The 23,478-nt window shown below is 37.6% G+C and overlaps 2 protein-coding genes across 21 annotated transcripts in view; one reads left to right on the top strand and one right to left on the bottom strand.

The window, feature by feature from the left end:
- Nucleotides 1-23,478, top strand: part of HPS3 (HPS3 biogenesis of lysosomal organelles complex 2 subunit 1) — an 87,920-nt gene that overhangs the window by 24,827 nt on the left and 39,615 nt on the right. For 3 of the 14 annotated variants that reach the window (XM_019934333.3, XM_073803708.1, XM_073803711.1), the window contains 10 exons: nt 1,396-1,550; nt 2,984-3,092; nt 5,161-5,342; nt 6,380-6,560; nt 7,494-7,727; nt 8,645-8,830; nt 9,172-9,360; nt 10,638-10,745; nt 14,673-14,879; nt 15,586-15,676. In XM_019934333.3, coding sequence (XP_019789892.2) covers nt 1,396-1,550; nt 2,984-3,092; nt 5,161-5,342; nt 6,380-6,560; nt 7,494-7,727; nt 8,645-8,830; nt 9,172-9,360; nt 10,638-10,745; nt 14,673-14,879; nt 15,586-15,676 — 1,642 coding nt within the window. Of the gene's footprint in view, nt 1-1,395; nt 1,551-2,983; nt 3,093-5,160; nt 5,343-6,379; nt 6,561-7,493; nt 7,728-8,644; nt 8,831-9,171; nt 9,361-10,637; nt 10,746-12,263; nt 13,589-14,672; nt 14,880-15,581; nt 15,677-18,901; nt 19,107-19,214; nt 19,724-23,478 lie in introns of those variants that run through there. The other 11 variants (XM_019934332.3, XM_019934331.3, XR_002176209.3 and 8 more) reach the window with 9 other exon arrangements.
- CP (ceruloplasmin) overlaps nt 9,169-23,478 on the bottom strand; it is a 66,828-nt gene continuing 52,518 nt past the window's right edge. For 2 of the 7 annotated variants that reach the window (XR_012331319.1, XM_019934328.3), the window contains 2 exons: nt 13,571-13,675; nt 9,169-9,357 (listed from right to left, as the gene is read on the bottom strand). Coding sequence is in view for 3 of the 7 variants with exons in the window: in XM_019934328.3 (XP_019789887.2) it covers nt 13,572-13,675 (104 nt within the window). In the remaining 4 variants the exon portion in view is untranslated. The other 5 variants (XR_012331316.1, XR_012331317.1, XM_019934329.3 and 2 more) reach the window with 5 other exon arrangements.

Here is a 23,478-nt window from a genome sequence, read left to right as displayed (position 1 = left end):
CTCACGGGCCCAGCCGCTCCGCGGCATGTGGGATCCTCCCGGACCGGGGCACGAACCTGTGTCCCCTGCATCGGCAGGTGGACTCTCAACCACTGCGCCACCAGGGAAGCCCCTTGTTTTTTGTTTTAAGCCTCAGAGAGACATAGGCTTGTGTAGGTAGTGATGGTGGAGTGAGGGGTACATAACAGATTGAGGTAGGATCAATCTGCATTTGGAAATAAATCTCAGTTCTAGGCCTTCTCAGAGTCTCATAAAACCAGAGGGAAGGAACACAGAAGAAAGGAAGGTAGAAAAGAGGAGAGATGGGCAGCTGGTGGGGAACGCTGCCCCTGAGGCCAGTCCTCCTGAAGGTGGCAGAGGGAAGGACAGTGATCACACCTCCCGGCTCCCCCTTCCCTGCGATTCCACCATTCTGAAATCCTAGATGCCCCTGAATGAGCACACCATCATTTTGCTCCCTTGCTGACTCAGGCTTTGGGAGCTGCGGTGTCTGGGAAAGGTTTCACAACCTCAGAGTCGGGACCAAAGTACACGCGATCTTCATTTCCCTTTCCTCTGAGATGCTGGCTCAGCATCGCCAAGGCCAACTTAACTATTCTTAGGAATGTCAAAATAGATGGAGGTTTTCCCCCATGTGCTTTGTACAAAAGGGACAATGAAGATGACCTCAGAATCAAAACAGCATTAATGGAGGAGAGGGGGAGGCCTGGCAGCATCATTTTGTGAGTCGCAGAAAGAGCTCTTCCATTATATTCCGTATCCATTCTACTTGAGTGAATGATCCCTTATAAGGACAGGAGGCTGGCTCCTGGTCCAGGATTTCCTCCAGTTTGCCTGACACACCCCAGCCTGTTGGCTGTTCCAGGCAGTGTTCACATCTACAGAGCTAACAGAAGCCATCGGAACATGAGAGTGTTTCTTTCGTACACACGCAACCACTAAGAAACCATTTTATGTACTCTACCTGAAGTACAATGTCCTTTTATAGTGTCTCGTTTTGTCTAAAGAGGCCACTTGAACGTACCCTGAGCCAGCCCACTGTTAGTGGGGAATTTCCTGGGTGGCAGGTAATCAGCCCAGGGCTGGGCTCCTGGAGGGTCTCTGTAAGGCAGAGAGTTCCCGCAGCTTTGAGGGGCCTCAGGTGTAACCCACTCTCTGCATTCCTTAAATCAAAGTCAACAGATACTAAGTAGCCCTTTGGCAGACACATGGATGAGATAGTTGGTTAAATAGTTTAGATAGGATAACCTCTTACTCTGATAAGAATAGGAATTTGAATTATTTGGGAGGAGAGTGAGGGGGAAGGAGACATTGTATCAAATACATTGATTTTTGAAGATTAAAATTCATGCACTTTATTCCTTAGCTAAATTTCCGATTTTTTTTCCTTATTAGGCTTGCCCACCTGTCAGTATGGATGTCTGTGCTTTAAGAATACAGCTTTTCATAGGCTTGAAAGCCATCTGTCACTTTAAAAACCACATTATACTTCTGACCAAGGCAGACCCTGAAACAATTCCTGAGAGAAGAGAGTCACCCAAGAGGCTTCTGTAAGCATCCCCTCACCCCCAGACATTCCTGCGAAAGTTTCTGCAATGAATTGTTACTGCTATATTTTGCATACATCTTTGTTGATATTTTTTTAAATGAAAGCTTTAAATGATCAGATAGCTTTTCTAGGTGTTCTTATTCCAGAGTAAGAAAAGAAGTTTCTGATGATCTCTATAATATCCTTTATAATTGACCTTGAACTTTTAGAAGAAGGTGAAGTATAAAATTAGTTCAGTAAATATCTGTGGTGTTTTAGATAAGAAGTTAAAGGGCATGCCTTTTTTGTGTAATTAACAAGTAAGACAGAGCCTCTTATGCTGATCCAAGTGACAAGGCTCTTTATTATTTTTCTTCTTTGGCCTTTAAGTGGCTACATTTTTATCCAAAGATTATTTTCTGGTATTTCAATGAAAAAGAAATTAACAATGCATTTCTTACCTTAAAGCACATTCATGATGTATAGATTATGTGTTAATCTACTTTAGAGTAAAAGTGCATTATTATTCTAATCTCAGGTTGACACTTCGGTTTTTTGCTTTCACATTGTTTGGAATAGAATGCTTAATTCCAGAGAGGTTAATGCTTCTATTCGATGTTTTCTATACTGTGAACTTAGTGGTAGGGAATGCAGTCTAATTTGAACAGTCCTCTATGGAAAATTAAGTAGGAAAGAAATCTGTTTGCAGGGGAGGAACACAGATTGTATTTCAAGTCTAACATTGTTTTCCATTTTCAACATAAGTTTAAGCTTTTCTGAATTATTTGTGCCTGTGCTTTGTTCCACCGGCAGGAATAACCAGGTTCCCTTGGGTAACTGCTCACTTAGAGTGTGCACAAAGTGGTCTGAGACTGACTGATCCTAAAAGCTTTCTGGCGAGCGGAAAAATAGCTTGTAATCTCACACATTTGACATCTTAAAAGTAGTATATATTTTTAAATGATTTTTCAAAAAATTCTGATTTATTTGAAAATGCATTTGGTCTAGGGTCTGCATTTTTAAAAGATTGTATACTACAGAAAATGCATCATGTAGTGAAAGCAAGAGATAAGGTAGTGCCTCCAGCAGACGTTCAGTTCTGTCTTTTGCATTTTCCCAGCAGCCCTTGGCTTCACGAAGGCCATATCCAAGCCTTTCTTCCTTTTGAGGACTCTTGCCTGTTCTGTGAACTTATTGCCTATTTAACAATACTTGTGGAATGAATTGCAAGTGCTTGGTTTATCAGTCCGTGAGAGTGCAGTATGTTAAGTGCTGTTTGGCCTACGTAGCATTGTGCACTAATGTTCTCTAAAAATTGACTGTGTAGTTAATCAACAAATACTAAATGAAAATGATATCATAATTGCAATATTTTAGGTATCTAATATTTACCATTTAAAATTCCCGTTTATTAATAATATGTCTTATAATTCTTGTCCTTTGTTTTGCTTTTAGTTCTAGAAAAGGTACCAGTGTTAATCTCAAAACACCTCCTGTAGCTGAGGCTGGGTGGAATTTGTATATTGTGAATACGATCTCACCAGTGCAACTGTACAAAGAAATGGTATTCCTTTCAGACTTCTAATTCTTACTGGTAGAAATTTTTAGAGTCTAATTGGTGACTAGAAATTGATTCTAATTATCGTACATGCAGAATGCCACAGCCAGCCAGCTTCCAGGCTCTGTCTGACAGTGCAGTGTATTATCTTCACCTTCTTGTTTTCACAGCTCCTGGTATTTGAGGAGCCAGGAGAAATTCCCTTCCCTAAAATAAGATTCCCTTGTTCATACCCACTCTCCTATGAGAATTGATTAGCCAGTCTAAACATAAGTAGCCTTTGACCTTTATTTTGAACCCTAGCAAAGAGAACCATGAAATGGAGCCGAAAGAAATCTTAGATCATATGTGCCTGTCTCACACTTCTTTGAAATATCAGCAGATAGTCCCAGGGCACTGCAGCACTTGTAGCATTGTCCCATAGGCATCCTTCTTCCTCTTCTAAGAGTGACAACTGCCTACTCATCCCTGACAATTTTTATCAACTCTTTATTTTGAAATAATTTCAAACCTACAGAAAAGTTGCAAGAATAAGAATAGTACAAGTAAAACCTGTGTATTCCCCACACAGATTTGCCCATAGCCAACATTATACTCCCTTTGTTTCTCCCTCTCTTTTCTTCTTTTTTGCACTCTTGTACAAATGCGCAAGCACGCATGTCTATTTTCTCCTGATCCATTGGAAGGTATATTGCATACGTCATAGCCTAAGGCTCCTAAATATTTCAGTGCATGTTTCCTAAGAATTGAGATATTTGCTTATATAACCACAGGACACACACACACGCTTCAGAAAATTTAACAATGACGCAATACTTTAGTCTATGGTTCATATTCCAGTTTTGTCAATTGACTCAATAATGGCCTAGTAGAAGCCCCCAGCACCTCCTGCCCCAGGTCCAGGATCCATCAAGTAATGTATTTAACTGTCACGTCTCTTTAGCTCCTTTAATCCAGAATATGTTCACAGCCTTTCTTTGTTTTATTTAAAAAAATTTTTTTTGTTTTTTTTTGTTGACGTACAATATTATAAGTTACAGGTATAAACATAGTGATTCACAGTTTTGAAAGGTTATAATCCATTTGTAGTTATTATAAAATATTGGCTATATTCCCTGTGTTGTACAATATATCCTCGTAGCTTATTTATTTTATACGTAGTAGTGTGTACCTCTTAATCTCCCTCTCTTATCTTCACTGGTAACCACTAGTTTGTTCTCTGTATCTGTGAGTCTGTGTCTTTTTTGTTTTATTCACTAGCTTGTTGTATTTTTAGATTCCACTCTTTGTTTTATAACAGTTTTGAAAAATATTTCTCCCCCTGCCACCTTTTAAAAATTTATTTTTTCATTTCATTTCATTTCTCATTTCATATCATTTCTCATGATTAGATTCAGGTTGTATATTCTTCTTCTTGGCCAGAACATTGTGTAGGTGACGTATCTTTCTCAGAGTATCACACTGGGAGGTGCAGAATATTCATTTGCCCTTCACTAGTAATGTTAATTTTGGTCATCGGGTGAAGGTTTTGCCTGATTTGGCCCTGGCATTTTAATGCTGATAATTTTATCAGCTTTGTTCTGTGTTTTCAGTCTTGCTTAATTGAAAGTCTTAGACGTCATCTAGGTGATTTGCCTACTGGAGTCTAAAAATACTGATTGACTCAGATTAGCTAGTGATAATCTTTTTTTTAATTTTATTTCATAGAACTTAAAAATAAAGTTAAGGTTTTCAGATATGTTCATTAGCCTTATCAAATTGTGATCAAATTATTGCTAAGTTAACAGTATTATTAGCATTACAGTATTAATTGTACCTTCTCTAATGATTAGCACTGTTTAACAAGAGAATAGTTACAATCATGTGTGTGTTAAACTGGCTCATAGATCGTGGGGGAAAAGAAAACCACTTTAGCTAGGCCTTATCAGAATGACAAATAACCACTTTTTATTTTTTAGGATTTAATGTGTTCAGATATTGACTTTAGTAACCAACTGGGTAGATATTCTTAAGAACTGGGAAACTTTGGGGAGATGTCTAAAGCAACATTAGCTGCTTGCCTTTTTTGTGTTAGGTAGACTACAGTAACACCTACAAGACTGCAAAAACGCAGAGCTGCATCCACCTTCTCAGCGAGGCTCACCTGTTAGTGAGAGCTGCCCTGATGGATGCCGGTCAGCTGGAACCTGGAGAAAAAGCCGAGCTTTTAGAAGCATTTAAAGAAAGCTGTGGGCACCTTGGAGACTGCTACAGCAGGTTGGTGATGCTACTTGGAAACTTGTCAGAGGAGCCATCCTGAGCTTCAGGTGTGCTTACTAACTTTTCCACCTCTGGCAGTTACCTGACAAATGGGAGGACGCATGAGGGGAGGTGGTTTAGTTATTCATTTATGCCACAGCATTTGTTTAGCACATCCTGTGGGTCAGGTACTGGGCTAAGCTTAGAGAGATGAGCACGACCTGTTGCCTGCCTTCAAGGACTTACAGTTTATTGGATGAGCAGTTCATGAGTCTCCCATCAGTTAATTTAGGAATTTGAAGTTTCTTTTCAGACCTTTGGGCGGGGGTGGGGCATGACCAGTGAACATCCCTGAGACAACCATATTACTATGAGCTTTAAGGGAGAGATACAAGTTGGACACTCTGTGATTTTAATCTTAGTAGTCAGTGCTTTTATGATGTCAGAAAAGGACACTAGGATCAATAGTGATTTCTCTTTTTGAGAATGATCTTTTTTTTTATGTTAATAGATTTAATGGTAACCATTGCTCAATATTTCAGCTTTTTGAGGAAACTTAAAAAAAAATTTTAATGGAGTTATACACGTAGAAGAGTACACAAGTAATAAGTGTACAAGTCACAATAATTTTCACAAAATGAACAAATCCTGTAGCCATTGTCCAGATGAGAATGATCTTTATAATTTTTTTCATATATAATTGTTTCCAAGGCTTACTTGACCCATGGGAGTCATTATAAATTGATAAAAGACTTTTCCTACTTATAAACACCATTATTTTAGAGCCACATTATGAATATTAAAATTCACTTAACGAATTGTTTTTGTTTTTCTTATGAGCAAGCAAAAAGAAGCTACATTAATTAGAATGACTTTGCAGAACAAAACTCAGGAGTTTGTTCCAACTCCTAATGGCCGTAGAAAAGTATTTTGAGATTTATGTCTTCCGGAAATCATGTCTGTTTTATTATTAAATGTGCTAGACATCCAAACTTAAACATGACAAATCTGAAGTTTTTTGTTTTTTTTTTTTTTTTTTACTTCCTTCCCTTTAGGCTTGACACCCAGTATTCCCACCTCGCCTTGCCATACTATAAGATGTCTGGTTTGTCTATGGCTGAAGTTTTGGCCCGAGTGGACTGGGCATTAGAGGATGGAACGCAGAAATACGAAAGGGGATTAATCTTTTACATTAATCATTCACTTTATGAAAACCTGGATGAAGAATTAAGTGAAGTGAATACAGTTTTCTATTTAGTTATATCTAATATTTTTAATTTTTCATCTTAGCAATTTATTTTATGTAATTCTGTTGAGAAATCAAGTTCCAAGTATTTTTCATTGGTATTATAGTCTTTTTTTTCCTAAAAAAGGTAATTAGTGTGCCCTTTTCTTCATTAATAATACTCAGAATTACAGCTTGGAAGAGAACTTATAATCATCTTCTCATACTTTCTCATTACATAGACGGGGGGCTGTGGTCCACTGTGGTTGAGTGACCTGCCCAATGTGACAGTGGCATGTCTTTAGAAGAATGACATAGAACCTGGGCTTTGCCTGCCTTCTTCTCATCTGCAGCCCTTTTCACAACCCTAGTTGCCCCACTCTCCAGGTGTCCAAAGTTTCCCTTGTGAAATCCTGGCCCAGCAACCTTCAGACATTATCAAGGATCATTTTTAGCTCCTCATGTATTTTTAAAGAGTTGAATGCCAGTATGCAAAGTTGGGTATTGTGATACCAAGTGTTTTAAGGTTTTAAGAGAAATGAAATTTTCTCTTATAAATATTAAGTATATTTTGTACATTAAATATAAGTAAATTTTGTATTAAACAGTAATTTTCTATAATGGACTTTTGAGTATAATTTAATCCAATATTTGTTTTCTTCTTCTGAACTCTTGTTAAAATTAGAAATGCTGGCCACAACTTGGTATACACTTTCCCTGCTTTTTCTTCATTATAACTCAGCAAAGAGATCACTTTAGGTCATCTCAGCTCTCCCACGCTATCACCATCAAACTCTCTTTTTAAATCGAAGCATAGTACTGTAATTTTATCTTAATTGGAATGTTTGTATCTTGGCTTTTTATCTTTTTTTTTTTTTTTTTGCTGATTTTGTTGCTTTCTATCAGCTGACTGACCTCTTATTTCTTGTTTACGCTCACCAAAGGAATTGGCAGCAAAAGTGGTTCAGATGTTTTATGTCGCTGAGCCGAAGCAACTGCCCCATATTCTCTGTAGTCCTTCTATGAAGAATATTGATCCTTTAACTGCCATAAGCTATTTAAGGAAGCTGGATACTTCTGGATTTTCATCAGTCTTAGTGACATTGACCAAGGCAGCAATGGCTTTGAAAATGAGAGATCTTGACATGCACAGAAATGAAATGAAAAGCCATTCAGAGGTACGGTGCCCTGCCTGGAATTAACAGCAAGCTAAAATAGGACTCAGTGGTCCTGAGGTGTTTAGTTTTTTTCTGGCTTCTGTGTAGCTCATTTTTTTCTTAGTTGTAAAGGAAGATAGACTTAGTATTAAAAAGGAAGTGGCCCAAAGTGGGAGTGCTTGGGCTTTGGATTTGTCCAACGAAAAAGAAAAATGAAAGATAAATGGCAGCAATGGGTATCCAAAGACTTTTCAACTTAGTGTCAGGTATGTTCAGAACACAGTGCTTGGCAGTGAAGAGTATACAGGCTCTGCCCTGAGCTGACAGTCTGACCTGGCACGAGGGGGTGGTGTGGTTTGTCCCTGAAAACAGAACAGTGATGTATATTCAAGTACAGCAAGTAGGTTATTAACCTTGAGTCTTAGGAGTGCAGTAGTTGCAGAAATAGCCTGCATTTGGGAAGATCACAAATGACTGTGTGGGAGATTAGGCATTTGAATGGTGTATCAAAGAAAAGGTAGCTTCCCATTGGAAAAGAGGCCATTTAGGGACATAAGCCAAAAAAGTTAATCAGTAGAGAAAGAAATTAAGAAGTGACATTAATTGAGCACTTATTATGTCTCAGGTTAGCACTAAGATGTCCTCTACTTTGAAGAGTAGAATTCTAGAAAGATGAATTTTCTTTTCATAATTTTGAAAAATCCTATATAGACCTCAATTTAAAGCTGTCTACAAAATAGGACATCTTGATGCTTAATTAAGTAATAACTTCTACAAAGACAGTTACCAATGATGTCCTTAGAACTTGTCTTTGTAAAGAAAAAATGAAGATTACAATAAATTATTAATGGCTTATCATTGATTCTTGAATTCACTAGCGTGTATTTCCAAGATGAATGCAATGTTTATTCTGTTCCTAAATTTTTTTTTATCTGAAGATGAAGTTGGTATGTGGCTTCATTCTGGAACCTCGGCTATTGATTCAACAGAGGAAAGGACAGATTGTTCCAACTGAATTTGCAGTTCACTTGAAGGAGACTCAGCCTGGATTGCTTGTGGCTTCAGTCCTTGGCTTACAGAAGAACAACAAAATTGGAATTGAAGAAGCAGATTCCTTCTTTAAGGTTTGTCACTTTGAAAATGCAATTGTTCTGGATGGCCTGATGAAGTTGGTGGGGGGGACGGGGAGCAGAATAAGAGAAGTGATTTTTCATTTGTTTATTGAAAAATGAGACTTACACATAACCACTTATAAAAGTACAGATTAAAAAATGTATCTAGAAAAATTATGTTCATGCAACCTGGAGTCTGTTAAAATGTCTAAATTCGCTTTTGCCACGGCACTAATGCTAGAGATAAATTATTGAATACATGGCCCACATGATGGAGTGCTATTCAGACCAGCTGTAACTTGATCAGTACTATATTTATCTGAGCTATGGGGGCTTGTTTCACTGTTCTCAAGGTGCTCTGTGGTAAAGATGAAGATACGATTCCTCAGCTCTTAGTAGACTTTTGGGAAGCTCAGCTGGTAGCGTGTCTCCCAGATGTGGTACTTCAGGAACTCTTTTTCAAGCTCACATCACAGTACATCTGGAGATTATCTAAGAGGCAGCCACCTGACACCACACCATTGAGAACATCAGAGGATCTGGTAAGATAATGGAATAGTACAGTGAATTAAACTTCATGTACATTACACATTATGATAATGACCCTTATTTTTTTGTTTGTTTGTTTTTGGGGTTTTTTGTGTGTGTTTTATGTTTTTGTTAAATTTTTATTTCTTTTTATATTAATTTTTGTTGACCCTTCTTATTTTTAACAGCATAAAACCAGTCGTAATTCATATTACCGGATATCTTTTTTTTTTTTTTTTTTTTTTTGCGATACGTGGGCCTCTCACTGTTGTGGCCTCTCCCGTTGTGGAGCACAGGCTCCAGACGCGCAGGCTCAGCGGCCGTGGCTCACGGGCCCAGCCGCTCCGCGGCATGTGGGATCTTCCCGGACCAGGGCACGAACCCGTGTCCCCTGCATCGGCAGGCAGACTCTCAACCACTGCGCCACCAGGGAAGCCCTACCGGATATCTTTTTAAAGCAAGAGTTAAAAATACATTTAAAACTTGTCTGTGAGTGAAGTTGCCCACATTTTAAACACTTGTATCCTAAAGAGTGCCTTCTACTGTTCCTATATTACTCACCTACAGTGGTACTTCAGTAGCCAAAGTGTGGGAGAAAGGGCTTTTCCCCAAATCCATCTGTGCTCCCTTAGGCGACAGTCATGAAGCGGAACATGAGAGAAGAGACATCTGCAGACCTCCCTGCTGGGAGAGGAACTGCAGAAGGCTTGTGGGAGAGAGACTTCCTTACCAGACTTCCATTTCCTGTCAGCTGCACAGACAAGAGCTGTTCCGCAGTCTGCAGCAGCCCTAACAACTCTACTCTTATCTTTCCTGTTCCCCCCGACCCCTGGCAGCCCCTTTGTCCCTCACAGTGACAGAGTGGCTAATGTGGGTTTGCTTGAATAAGGGAGTCTTTATGGGAACTGTCTTGAGAACTTATGGAAGAGATTTTGCCTCCCAAGGAAAGTAGTAGAAATAAAAATCATTTTCAGTATTACTGTTAACTTTTTTTGAGTGTAATTAGCTTAAAGGAAGTATTGCCCTTTTTGTGAGGAAGTGCCTCTTTGCAGGTTTTTGAAAGTTAAAATATTAGGAAATATTTAGTGAGGATTTATTCAGTGAGAAGCAGCAAAACTAAAACCTTTTCCAGGGGAATGCATTCTAAGACTTTCTTCCCATTACCAGGAAAATGTATACCAAATTTTGGGACACGGCAGAATGTTAGGGATTGCTTGTTGTTTGTGGGATGGATGAAGAAAGTCTTGTTTTGTTGTATTTTTGTTTATGATAAATTTCTTTTACATTTTAGATAAACACCTGTAGTCATTATGGCTTAATCAGTCCATGGGTTAATGTCTTAATATCATCTGAATCCTTGGCTGATAAAAATTATATGGAAGACCTTTCAAAATTACAGGTAAATAAAAATGCCTCCTTTTCTTATGAATATGCATATTACCTTATAGTATAGGACTCAAATTTGGTAAGACCCTGGGTGTCCAGTTAATTTAGAGTGTATCATTCTGGGGACAGAACCTATAGTTAGGCATACTCAAGCGCTGTGGAGGGAATTCCTGCCTCTGCCTGAAACTGCTGACGGGAAGTCTGGTCTTGTTGCCAGTCGGTGAGTGAGCTTCCAAGTCCTGTGACTCTTGCCTCCTTCTCAGGACATGCTTGAAAACACGTTGTGAAATGAAAGTATGGCAAGTGTTTCGCGGTGTTTTCATTGATGAGATTCACTTTTATTTTAGTGTTCACTCACACAGTTTAGGCCTCTAGCCCAAACCGAGCACTACTATCTGTCTTATAGGAGATAGGTCAAAGTAGCTAGCTTATCTGGCTCCTGAAAGGATTTTTTTAAAAGTAAGAAACATGATCAAGAGAATGTAGACCAGCCTGCAAGAATTCTGAACGTGAATGTTTTCGACTGAGAATGAGAAATAAAGTCCACATTTGACTTGGTGGATTGGGCTGGGCTCCATGTGGATGTGATTTTGTTTAATGTAATCAGTGGCCCAAGGACTGAGTATAATCCTCACATCTGTTGTGTTTGGTCTTCCCAGTGTAGCTGCCAACATATGAAAATTGAGATTTCAAATTCAGAATTTTGAGTTTCAAGTTTCTCTTTGAGAAACTCAGCAGAACTTTCATTCAGCAGTAACCCTGGGCCCTCACTGCCTGAGACCTGAAGGTCGGAGCCACCTACTGGCTCCCCTCCTTGGGCAGTGCTCGTGCTGTCCTGTCTGCCACTGTTCCACCTCCACGTCTCCCTGGTCCAGATGCAGTGTTTGGCATCCATTTTCCTTCTACTCAGCCGCCTTCGTGTGTTTTCATCATCTGGTTTTCATCGTCTGGTTTGACCTTGTTAAGCTTTTGAGTGTGCAACCCCTGATTTACTCTGGGAACTTAGTGGAAGTGTGGTTATTGCTTATAGAAACCAAAATGTCAGATTGGGGATGGGGTGTCAGGATGCAAAGCTCAAGAGACCATGTTGCTTAGTCTTAGCCTCTAGACAGCCTGTGATGTCACCAGGAATACAGTTACTTACATTTTTTTTTTAATTGCCAAAGGCGGTTCTTGTTGGTTCTTATCTCTAGTACCCTTATGCTGCAGAGGCTGCCGAGCACTTAGTCTCAGATTTGTTCATTCCACAAATATTCCTCAATCATGTACTGTAAATGTGATTGATGTACAGCATTGGACGAGGCAGGCAAGACCTTGCCCTGCTATAATTTATGTACTAATTAAATATTTAAAATGCTAATTGTAATAAGTGCTTTAAAATATCCCCTGATAAATCTTCAAAGCATATTTATAATCTCTGCTTGAAAAAGTATAATTCAGTGATCTTTAGAATCCATTTTAAGGTATTTAAAAAGGGTATCTTGGGACTTCCCTGGTGTCACAGTGGTTAAGAATCTGCCTGCCAATGCAGGGGACACAGGTTCGATCCTGGGTCCGGGAACACTCCACATGCCGCGGAGCAACTAAGCCCATGCGCCACAACTACTGAAGCCCACGTGCCTAGAGCCCGTGCTCCGCAACAAGAGAAGCCACCGCAATGAGAAGCCCACGCACCACAACAAAGAGTAGCCCCCTCTCGCCGCAACTAGAGAAAGCCCGTGTGCAGCAACGAAGACCCAAGGCAGCCAAAAATAAAAAATAATAAAATAAATAAATTTATAAAAAATAAATAAAAAGGGTATCTTCTTTCTGGAAATCCTTGCCATTAAAGGATAGAAAGTTGAGTCAGTCTAAACTTTTCGAAATCCTTTTCCTAATTATAACTCTTTCTAAATTATCTGGGGTCAATTAGTCTTAGTCATTAAGAAAAAACTAACCATCAAGAAACAAAAAGATCTCACCTGCTCTTACCTAGAGGAATGGGGGGTCGGTTCAGAATCACTTGGAGAGCTTTTTCAAAATTGTATGTCTCCCCTCTACCCACCAGCTCACCACCACCACACAGATTTGAGATAACTCTTTGTCCCTTGTTCTTAATCACTGTAATAGTATATTTGTGCAAGAATTAAAAACAATCTATAAATCATCTGTGTGTCAAAAAGCCACTATTCAGAATGACACAGTACCTAGTAAGTGCCCTGCCTTTTACCAGAATTGTCCTGGTCCCCTCCCCCCGCCTCCTTGCCATCCACCCCTCTTAGAGCCACAGGTGTGACTGTGTAGAGAATTCTGTGGGTTCCAGCCCCGCAGAGCCAGCTGAGCATGAGGGGTGTAGATCAGAAAAGGGAATAAATGGTGCCTGTGTTGGGGGTGGAGAGTCCATTTCCAATATTGAAAAAAAAAAAAAGAAAGGAACACACTGCTAAGAAGCACACAACACTAAGAGTATTTTAAAGAGTAGTAGTAACCTGTGGGCCGTTTTTTATCCAGTGATATATGTGTTGTCTGGTGCTTCTTATTTTGAGGGTTTTTGTTTGTTTTGGTCGCCCTGTGTGGCTCTGGTATCTTAGTCCCCAGACCACAGATTGAACCCGCGCCCTCAGCAGTGAAAGTGCGGAGTCCTAACCACTGGATCGCCAAGAAATTCCCTGGTGTTTCTTATTTTTAAACTTCTTGATGATATGGATATAACTACTTAAAAGTTCATGGGTAACCCATTTTGTACCAAGCTTTGACTCATTTCACTTTAACCACCTTATTTCATATTTGCTATCTTATTGTCAGGAAATTTTTCAGATGAAGGTGAATATTAAACTTGCAGGAAGGAAAGGGACCAACCTTACTCTCCTAGCCATTGCTTAGTAGACATTTGGAATAAAATCACGATGCTGACTGTAAATGGATAGTTCATGTTCCATGTCCTCCTGTGAGTCTGAGAAGACGCTGCAGTAAAAAGGATACAAGAAGAAGAAAATCAGGATATGAGCATTTCATTTTTTATCCAGAAGAAAGGGAAAGCAGAGATTATTTTGGTGGCGGAATCAAAAGTAGTATTTATAGTTTAAATGTTTAAAAGTAAAATATTGTCAAGTTCTGACTACTGAAATAATAGCTGCTCTGTGTCATTCAGGTTGTAGCAAACGGTATTGATACAAATTATTAGGTTCTTAACGATTGCTGTAGTTTTCTTAAATGTGAAATTTTATTTTTGGTTCTTCGTGTAATGCATGCTTATTATTAGAAACCTTGGAAAATACAGGGAAGTGTGAAAAAGAAAGTTGGCTTTGTCCTCCCATTCCAGTGAACTGGTCTCTGTTTCAAATTTCGATGCTCTTCCAAAGGCATTTCTAGATGTGCATGTACCTATGTAGATTTTATACAACTGACCATGCTCTGAATATAATTTTGTATTGAGATTTTTTACTAATTTTATCATGAGCATTTTGTCCTTTGAAAACAATTTTGATAGCTATAAAATATACCATCATTTGAATATATCATAATTTATTTACTCATCCCTTCTTATTTAATGCTTAGATTTCTTCTGGTTTTTCAGTATTATAAATATTCTTGAGGTGAACATCATTGGACATAAATCTTGACCACCATGTTGATTCTATCCTAAGGATAGAATCTTAAAGCCTTCGCATTAGTTTAAACTTACAGTCTATTCAGAGCAAACACAACCATGTTATTTTAAAAAATCACAGCTTTGTATTAAACAGATCTTTTTTTCTTTAAACTAGAGGTGGTTTCAAGATTATTTAATACTTTGGTCTAATTAGACTTACTAAGTAAATATATGCGTGTGCTCTAAAATTACATTCTGTTTTTTTTTTTTGGTGAGTGAGATTTATTCTTTTTAAAAACTGTATTCTGTATGTTGTGCTTTAGTGTTTTGGGTGCCTCATTCCATAACATTTCACTTTTCTGTTCATAGTCTCTCATATGTGGTCCTTCATTTGACATAGCTTCCATTATTCCATTCTTGGAGCCACTCTCAGAAGACACTGTTGCCGGCCTCAGCATCCATGTTCTGTGTCGTACGCGTTTGGAAGAGTATGAACGGTGCATAGACAGGCTGTTAGAGAGATGCCCGGAGGCAGTCATCCCATATGCTAATCATGAACTGAAAGAAGAGAATCGGGTATGCTTTTCAGATTACGGTTTTAGGCTTTATCAGTGATAATCAAATGTTAATCTTGTTGCCTTATCTGCAACATGGGGACAGATTATGCCAGTCCAACCTCACAGGGCTGTGTGGCTTAAAAGAGCATATATGTTACATGTTTTTTTTTTTTTTTGCGGTACGCGGGCCTCTCACTGCGGTGGCCTCTCCCGTCACGGAGCACAGGCTCTGGACGCGCAGGCTCAGCAGCCATATGTTACATGTTTTGAGTACCATTAGAGGCGGTTAAAATTTATGGTGCTTGTATGTTATCTTCACTAAAGGTCTCTTGTTTGGCAATGAAGTAGGCTATTACCTGAAGATTTGGAAAACATAATAAATGATGGGAAAATTCTTTGTGGACTCTCTGGTCTTTAGAAATTAGAAGAGTTTTTGACTTTAGAACTTTCTTGCTACCTAAGAGATGGAAACAAGACACGTCTATGTTTCTTCTTGAAAACAGCGGTGTACATATGTACAGTGTATATATTATTAGATTTTCAAGTTACAGATCTGACTTTTATGCTCTAGCTTAAGCAGAAGACTGTTCTAACAAAGTCTGTTCCTTAACCAAGATGATGTATATTTTTGCCCTGGGCTTCCCTGCACAATCTTTTTCTTCTTGTTGGAAATCTGAGTGTAAAATGCATCAAACTTAAAAAGTATTCATTTTTCCCTAAGATAGACTTTGTGGTGGAAAAAACTGCTGCCTGAACTTTGTCAGAGAATAAAATGTGGTGGAGAGAAATATCAACTTTACTTATCATCACTAAAAGGTAAAATAATCTTTTTTGCTTGATTATAAATTGAGTTGAGGGTACTCATTTCCATAACTGGCTGAAGCCTTGCTGTCTCTCGTTTTTCATGTGATTCTCAAGTGTGGGGAAGAGGGTCTTCGCAGAATCAACTGGAGAGCTTATTTTTAACATTCATGTGCTCCCGCCACCACATTTGATATTCATTTATCTCTTTTAGCTCTAGAGCTGATGCTTTTAAGTTAATCTTTCCAGACACTTAACAAAGTATCGCAGTCAGAGAAACTCACAGCCTCAGTATTTTAAAAATTGGAATAGCCGTTAAAGTCCGTTTTATATTAATGGTCTGGGTGCTTAATTTACTTCATGTAGGAAATTAAAATTATTTTCATTATTAATCATAATTGTAAGCAAGTACTGAGGAATGATAAATTTCTCAAAGATTTAGAAGTGTAGTGTGTCTAAATTATGCAATATTTTACAGTGTAGGTAGTTATTGTTTGAATTTTTATAATTCATAGTCATTTATAAATCTTGATAGCTATATGGTTATCAGTTTCACTACTCTTGTGTGTTAATATCACTAGTTAATGGTTGGCCTGATGACAAAGGTATGGTTATATTGATACCAGTGTGCATAAAATATTAGAAGTTGACAGTGTTGGAATTGTATTTTCCAGCTGAGGGAATTGACTTTCAAAGTGTTAGGCAAAGCCAAGTGGCCATTGGATGGTGTTTTTCTGGAAATTGCCATTAAGTTGTATGTTTTTGATTGGGAAGACAGGGAGGGGCCTTTGTACTATTTGTCCTACCCACCTCCCTGAGAGATTTTTTGGTTGTCAGAAGGTGGAAGCTTCAGGTATTTGATTGCCCAGCCCCATCTGCACCAAATTTATCACATAAATTTGAACTGATTATTCTTGTTGGTCGATCACTTTCCAGTACAGATAGCCCACATCTTCACACCCCGGTAACATCATTATCTTAGTCGAACGACTCTTTCTTCATCCTTTTCTGATCCACACCCACAAACTCGTAACTACCCCATAATCTTTCCTCCAAATGTTCCATTTTTCTGTGTCTTTAATATGTGTGTATTCACACACATGTGCATGTATGTATGTGTGTGGCTTATGGGAACTAAATGCTGTGTGTGATTTAACTTTATTGTAATACCTCCAGAGCTGGTATAGTGTTTTATTCATTTTTCATGATGCACTTTCCTTGCCAGCAATGTGCTTCTCCATATGCAGTATTCTATAACTATTGATTGATTTGAAGGGAAGACACCTGAATAACCTCAGGTCTGTTTTCATGGGGAATCTCTCTGTTGGCAGCTGTGGTATACCAAGAAGGGACCAGGATTGGAATTAGGAGAATTGGAACTGAGTTCCAAGTCTGCTACTTACTGAGTATCCTGAAGCAAGCCAGTTTTTTTAATTGCCTGGGACCAATGGGAGGTTCAGGACCGACTCTAGAGTAAAATGTTAGGCAAAAATTGCAAGATGGTGAGGTTGGAGATGGAGGTCAGGGACTTACATAATATGCTTAGGAGCTTGGATTTCTTACTCTCTAATGCAGCATTCCTCAGCCTTGTCACTGCTGACATCTTGGACCAGATAATTTGTGTGTAGGTGTCCCCTGTGCATTTTAGGGTGTTACCAGCATCCCTGGCCTCTACTCACTAAATACACTAAATACCAGCAGCACTTGCCCAGTTAAAACAGAAGTGTCTCCAGCCATCACCAAATGTCCCCTGGGGGACAAAACTGTACTAGTTGAGAACTGTTGCTCTAATGCAGAGCCATTGAAACTAGGGTTAGTGGTTGACTTGTTTCAAGGCAGTACTTATGACTGTTTTTGTGACAGTGAGCTGTGCTTATCAATAAAAATTCTAGTACTATAGTCAATTACAAAGTTTAAAAAGTCATTTTAAACTTCACCAGCCAGAAATAACTATTTTCAACATCTGACACATATTTTCTAGACACACTGGAGGATTTAAAGTACTCTGTGGATTTAAGATATTGACCTTGTTCTTGGAGTTGTAACCTGTATTAGCCTGTCACTAGTTGGAGGAAGAGGAGAATAGAGCAGTGGCAAGATTTTTGTTGGCTCTATACCTACTTTACACTGGCCCCCACCTCAGTTTTTCTGTATCTAGGATACTACTTACAGGTTCCACGTTTAGGCAAAATAAACTCGTTTGATAGGAAAACATTGGTAATTCATGGGTTTTACAAATTAGTTAGCAGTTATTGTTTATTAAAGTTCTATTTTGTGTCAGATGTGCATCATTGTATTTTAAATTGATTCACAAAGGACTCTGGAAGCTAGCAGATGGTACCACTACATTATAAATGAGGAAACCAAGACCCAGGAGGTTGACTTTCTTAAAGTCACCCAGAGCATAAGTAGAAGCGTGTGATCGCTGCCCAAGTCTGTACGATTCCAGAGCTAGGGAGCTTTCTCATAGGTCACCCTATTCATTAACTTGTTAGCCACAAGAGCATGTCATTCCTTTGTGTAAGGGATGGTTTAGGTTGCTGGATATTGGACAGATGACTTTGGATGGATGCACGCACACCTGAGCCAGAGATTTTATATTCCGGTTACTCTGCAAATAGAATAAGTGGTGGGCATGCAAGAATCACACACGGAATGGACTGAAGAAGGTTTGGGAACATTGTTCTTAAATGTCACCCCCTTCTCTTCCCAGCAGAGGGCAGCATGCATGCATCGAGAAACAACAGAATCATAAAATTACATAGTTACCTTTACAAAAATGTTTACTAAATTCCTCAATATTTAAAATATTCATTAGAACACATTATTTTGCAGTTTGAGAAAAAAAGTAAATGGTCTCTAAAACATATTTGTGCTTATTAATAACATAAAAATCTTATAATAGAGAGGAACTGATTTAGGAAAATGTCATCCAACAATTATTTCCTGTCCTAGCAAACAGTCTTTATAAATCAGCTGCAATATGGTCCTAATATTAAAAACAGTGTTCAATTGATTGTATTTTCCTACAAACAATTCTAGAAAGAATAAATAAGAAGTTGTTAGAACCATAAAGCAGTCTGTGGATTTAAAAGACTGGTTTTCTGGGGTTTTTTTCCTCTCTCTCTCGTAGTTATAACATTTTGTCACCTGAGTTAGCTTCTAATTGGTTGAGTGATAAGAGAATAGGATGAAAGACAGAATTTCAGTTCTAACTCAGATATTCTTTCCTACAAACAGAAACACTGTCAGTTGTTGCTGTGGAACTACAACTAAGGGATTTCTTAAATGTCCTCCCAGAAGATGGCACTGCAGCATTTTTCTTGCCATATCTTCTTTACTGCAGTCGAAAGAAATCATTGACTTAAAGGTATCATTTGAAATATACCACATATGAGACTGAATTTTTCAAAACTGAATGCCAGATAAAAAATATATATATAAAGGACTTTTATATTGAACATGTACATATATTGCAAATGCTTTCAGGCTGCTTACCTCAGTGATAGTATTAGTTTCATAATTTATGACCTGAGTCCATTTAATTGTCCAGAATGTAAAAAAGCTACAAGATATAGGAGTTTCCTCAAAGAAGGCATATATTTTTAAAGGTAGAGACTGACTTCTATTCCAAGGAACATCAATTTACTGTTGTTGGAGACATGACAATCTTTTTCATCCCGGGAACACAAACAATTTGTAAGTATGCTCGAAAGAATGTCATTCCAAGTGGTCCACAATTTAACCTTTTTGATTTTTCCAGATTTTTCTACTGGGTCCCTTTTAAAAACAGTTATTTTCTTTGAGAAAGATGTTAATGTTTTCCCACAGTAAAAGATTTCAAACTTTATTTTCTTGTTACTTTTAAAATACATGCTAAGTTTCTCTCTGAATCAAATGAAATAGAAGTTTACAAAGCTGACTTTCTTCTTGTCTGGCTATTAACGTGATTTGTTGAGTGCATGTTTTTCAGCCAAAGCCTTGTTTCCATTTTTTGTTGATGTGGACTCTTGCTCTTTTAGCCAGAGTGTATGTGAAAATAAAGAAATATAAAGAACTGTGTCTTTTTTTTTAGCCTCTTATTAAATAATTTTGAGTCCCAGTTCAGTTCCTTGATAGTGTGCTTTGACTTTAGTTAAGGCTGGGCAAAAATGTTACTCACCTGATGTTTCCACAATGATATTTTGAAAACTTTTCTCCTGATGGCAACGTTCGTCTTTGCCAGGATTTAATTTATAGATTGTTTCTCAACTCTGCCTTTCTCCAGTTCCATATTAACTTCCTTTTGATCATCATTTCGAGGGTTCACAAAACTCAGATTGGCAACATTTTATTTTATTTTAAAAATTTGTTTTATTTTATTTAAACATTTTTTTAATTTAAAATTAACAAAAATATTTTACCAGTTTTATTTAGGTATAATTGACATCTTCAAAGGGTACCCTATTGATTTTCTATTGCTGCTGTAACAAATTATCACAGGCTTAGTGGCTTAAAACAACACAAAATTAATTATCTTACAGTTCTGTAGATTAGAAGTTCAATATTGGCCTCACCGTTTTGAAATTTTATTACTAATATTTTATTTTATCTGTTTAATTTTTTATTTTACTTCCTCTACACCTGTGCCCCTATTCCACTGGTCCATTAGGACTGATGTCAGCAGTATGTTAGAGGGATTGATGGGAAGCCGAAGTTTGGAAACATTTCATTGGATCTTATTTGTTTGTTTGTTTGTTTATTTATTATTGAAATCATTGAATCTTAATAGTGATCCTTTGAGGACTGTCCAGGACAACATCTGCTCATAGATTTTTTTTTTTAATACAGTTTTGTAAAGCCCTAATGGTGGTGATATGTGTATTAGAGTCAGTCATGTGTCATAATACAGTCTATTGATCTTTTCATATGAAACAGTGTAACACAGTTATCCCCATAAATGCACAAAAGTATATGTTTTCAGTCTTTTTTTTAATGCTTATAGCCATTCCAAGTAAGCCTTCTATTCAACACTTTCACATAACATTGTTATGAATCATTGTTTTTTCTTTTCTTTTTTTTTTCATTTATCACCCATTTATTTCTTATATCCAGACTTGGTCTCTATAGAAAAAGAAATTTTAAGACCATTATTAAAAATAGTATATATCATATGGTTAAAAAAAAATGGCACATGGTGCTTTAAATATATTCTAGTTTTTTAAAAGTTATTTTCTTTATTCTTGATTCATCTATATTTTTCTGCTCTTTATATATTTAAAACACATCTCTCACTCTAGTACTGCTTTATTTAAAGACAAATTAACTTTCCTCCCTGCAAGATATTTATTTATTATCAAGGGAAAATTAGTCATTTTATAGTGGAGAAACCTGGCAGACACCACCATAAGCCCAAATGCTCAAAATGAACACAACCAGTAAGGGAACAAATCAACATCTTGTGTCTCTTGACGTGTATGTTGAGAAAACCACAATATCCCTTCTGTGAGAATCTTGCCAAAAAATGCATAATCCGAATCTGATCATAAGGAAACGTTAGACAAACCCAAATTGAAGTCACATTCTACAAAGTGACTGCCCTGTATTCTTTAAAAATGTCAAAGTTGGGAAAGACAAAGACCAAGGAACTACTCCAGACTAAGGAGACAAGAAGACATGTCAGTGCATGAGTTGGATTTTCTTTTTCTCTGAAGAACATGATTGGAATAATTGGTGAAATATGGAAGGGGTCTGTAGTATTGGATTGTTTTTAATTTCCTGATTTTGATAGGTGTACTTTGTTTATGTATAAGAATATTCTTGTTCTTAGGAAATAGGAGTATATGTATTTACAATTTCTGTAGTCTGTGTGTGTATAAAGAGATACGGAGATAGGAGAAAGGACGAGAAAGTACATGATGCTGTGCAAAATGTTAACATTTGGGGAACCTGGGTAAAGGGTATACAGGAATTTTTTTGGTACTGCTCTAGCAACTTTTCTATAAGTCTGACGTTGTGTCCAAAAAAGTTTTTAAAATTCCTTTTTATTGAGTTAATATGTGGTTAGATATTTACCAAGCAGGGTATTGGATTGGATTTGTGCACCTACTAGAAGTACAGAATATACACTCCCTGCCTATAAGGACCTTAGAGCTAAGTAAGCTTTTCCCCTCAGACAGCTCCAAGAGGTCATCTAACTGTCATGGAAGTGTCAGTCTAAAAAAAGTACCTTTTATATTTGTCAGAGGAGGTCTTTATTATGCTTCCTCTGGTAGAAATAAGGCATTACATTAAGCATGACAGGATATCCACAATTCTTTTCTAGTGATTTTTTTCTTTGTGGAGAAAATTGTCTCCCTGTGCAAAATATTGAAAGATTTCACTATAACTTGATTTCTCCCTTGTCTCTGTCGTGGTAGGCTGAAATTCTTCTAAGATTTAGAATTAAGGTAAACTTGGCCAAAGCTTTATCAAACTTTCATTTAAAGATAATTCAGACTGATAAATGTGGCTCCCCATTTTTCTGTGAATAGTTCAAACTATCTTTTTTGTTCATTACTGCTTCTTTCAGTTCCATGCAATACCTTTTCTCTTAGTAAAAGTCAAATTTCCCTTTAATCTTTTTTTCCAACATGTGTTTTGCCTTCGCATTGCTAATCGTTCTACAGTTTTTAGTAGGGCTTTTAAAACAGTCTCCCCTTTCTTAACCAAGGAAACAGTCATCTCGCTTATCCCCTCCCAGGCTTATCCTACAGGAGGAATTTTTTCATGGTCTTTGTGTGTAGGCTTAGCCTGTAGCAGCATCCTCTACATGTCAGGCATTTGCACACATGAATTTCCAGAATGCCTGCCTTGGTATTCCTTCACTTTTGATTATCAGTCTGAGCAGGACCATCCTTTTGTGTGGTTTACATGTGTGCTAATGTTCTTTAAGCTCTACTTAAGGTTTTCTTTCTCATGTTTGACTCTTCACCTTGTTCAGCAGTTACTGGCATTAGACCCAGTGGTTTATATATTTGTCTGAGCCTTTGGTGTTCTGGTGCTCTCAGTACCACACTTTGTAATAAAGAGTTTTAGCGGAAATAGTTTTTCATGTTATGAGGTCTTTGTGTAAGACCCAGGAACAGAAATTAAAACTTTTCGTTTGCACTGACAGGTAATCTTTCAGTGATTTTTAGGTTTTGAAATATATTTACTTCTGTATTTTCTTCCATTTATATGTTCTCTTTTATGCCAGTGTGAGGAGGAAACACGAGTTGTTTCCTCTACATCATTTCCCCTCATTGGATTTGCCATTGCCAATTCCAACAATTCTGAACTCAGAAGACTCAGGAAACACCAAAGCCTGCAACCAAAAAGCAGGAATTTTACTTTTTTTTTTAACCTCAGTTTTTAAAATTGAAGTATAGTTAATTTACAATGTTGTGTTAGTTTCAGGTGTACAGCAAAGTGATTCAAATATATATATATTCTTTTTCAGATTCTTTTCCATTATAGGTTATTACAGGATACAGAGTATAGTGCCCTCTGCTATACAGTAGGTCCTTGTTGTTTACCTGTTTTATATATAGTAGTGTGTATATGTTAATCCCAAACTACTAATTTATCTCCTGCCCCTGTCCCCCCACACAGTATTTCCTTTGGTAACCATAAGTTTGTTTTCTATGTCTGTGAGTCTATTTCTGTTTTGTAAGTAAGTTCATTTGTATCATTTTTTTATATTCCACATATAAGTGATATCATAAGATATTTGTCTTTGTCTGACTTACTTCACTTAATATGATAATCTGTAGGTCCATCCATGTTGCTGCAAATTGCATTATTTTGTTTTTTTATGG

The sequence above is a fragment of the Tursiops truncatus genome, chromosome 4 (genome assembly GCF_011762595.2).
Source record: "Tursiops truncatus isolate mTurTru1 chromosome 4, mTurTru1.mat.Y, whole genome shotgun sequence".
Lineage (NCBI taxonomy): Eukaryota > Metazoa > Chordata > Mammalia > Artiodactyla > Delphinidae > Tursiops > Tursiops truncatus.
This window is presented reverse-complemented; position numbering and strand designations above follow the sequence as displayed.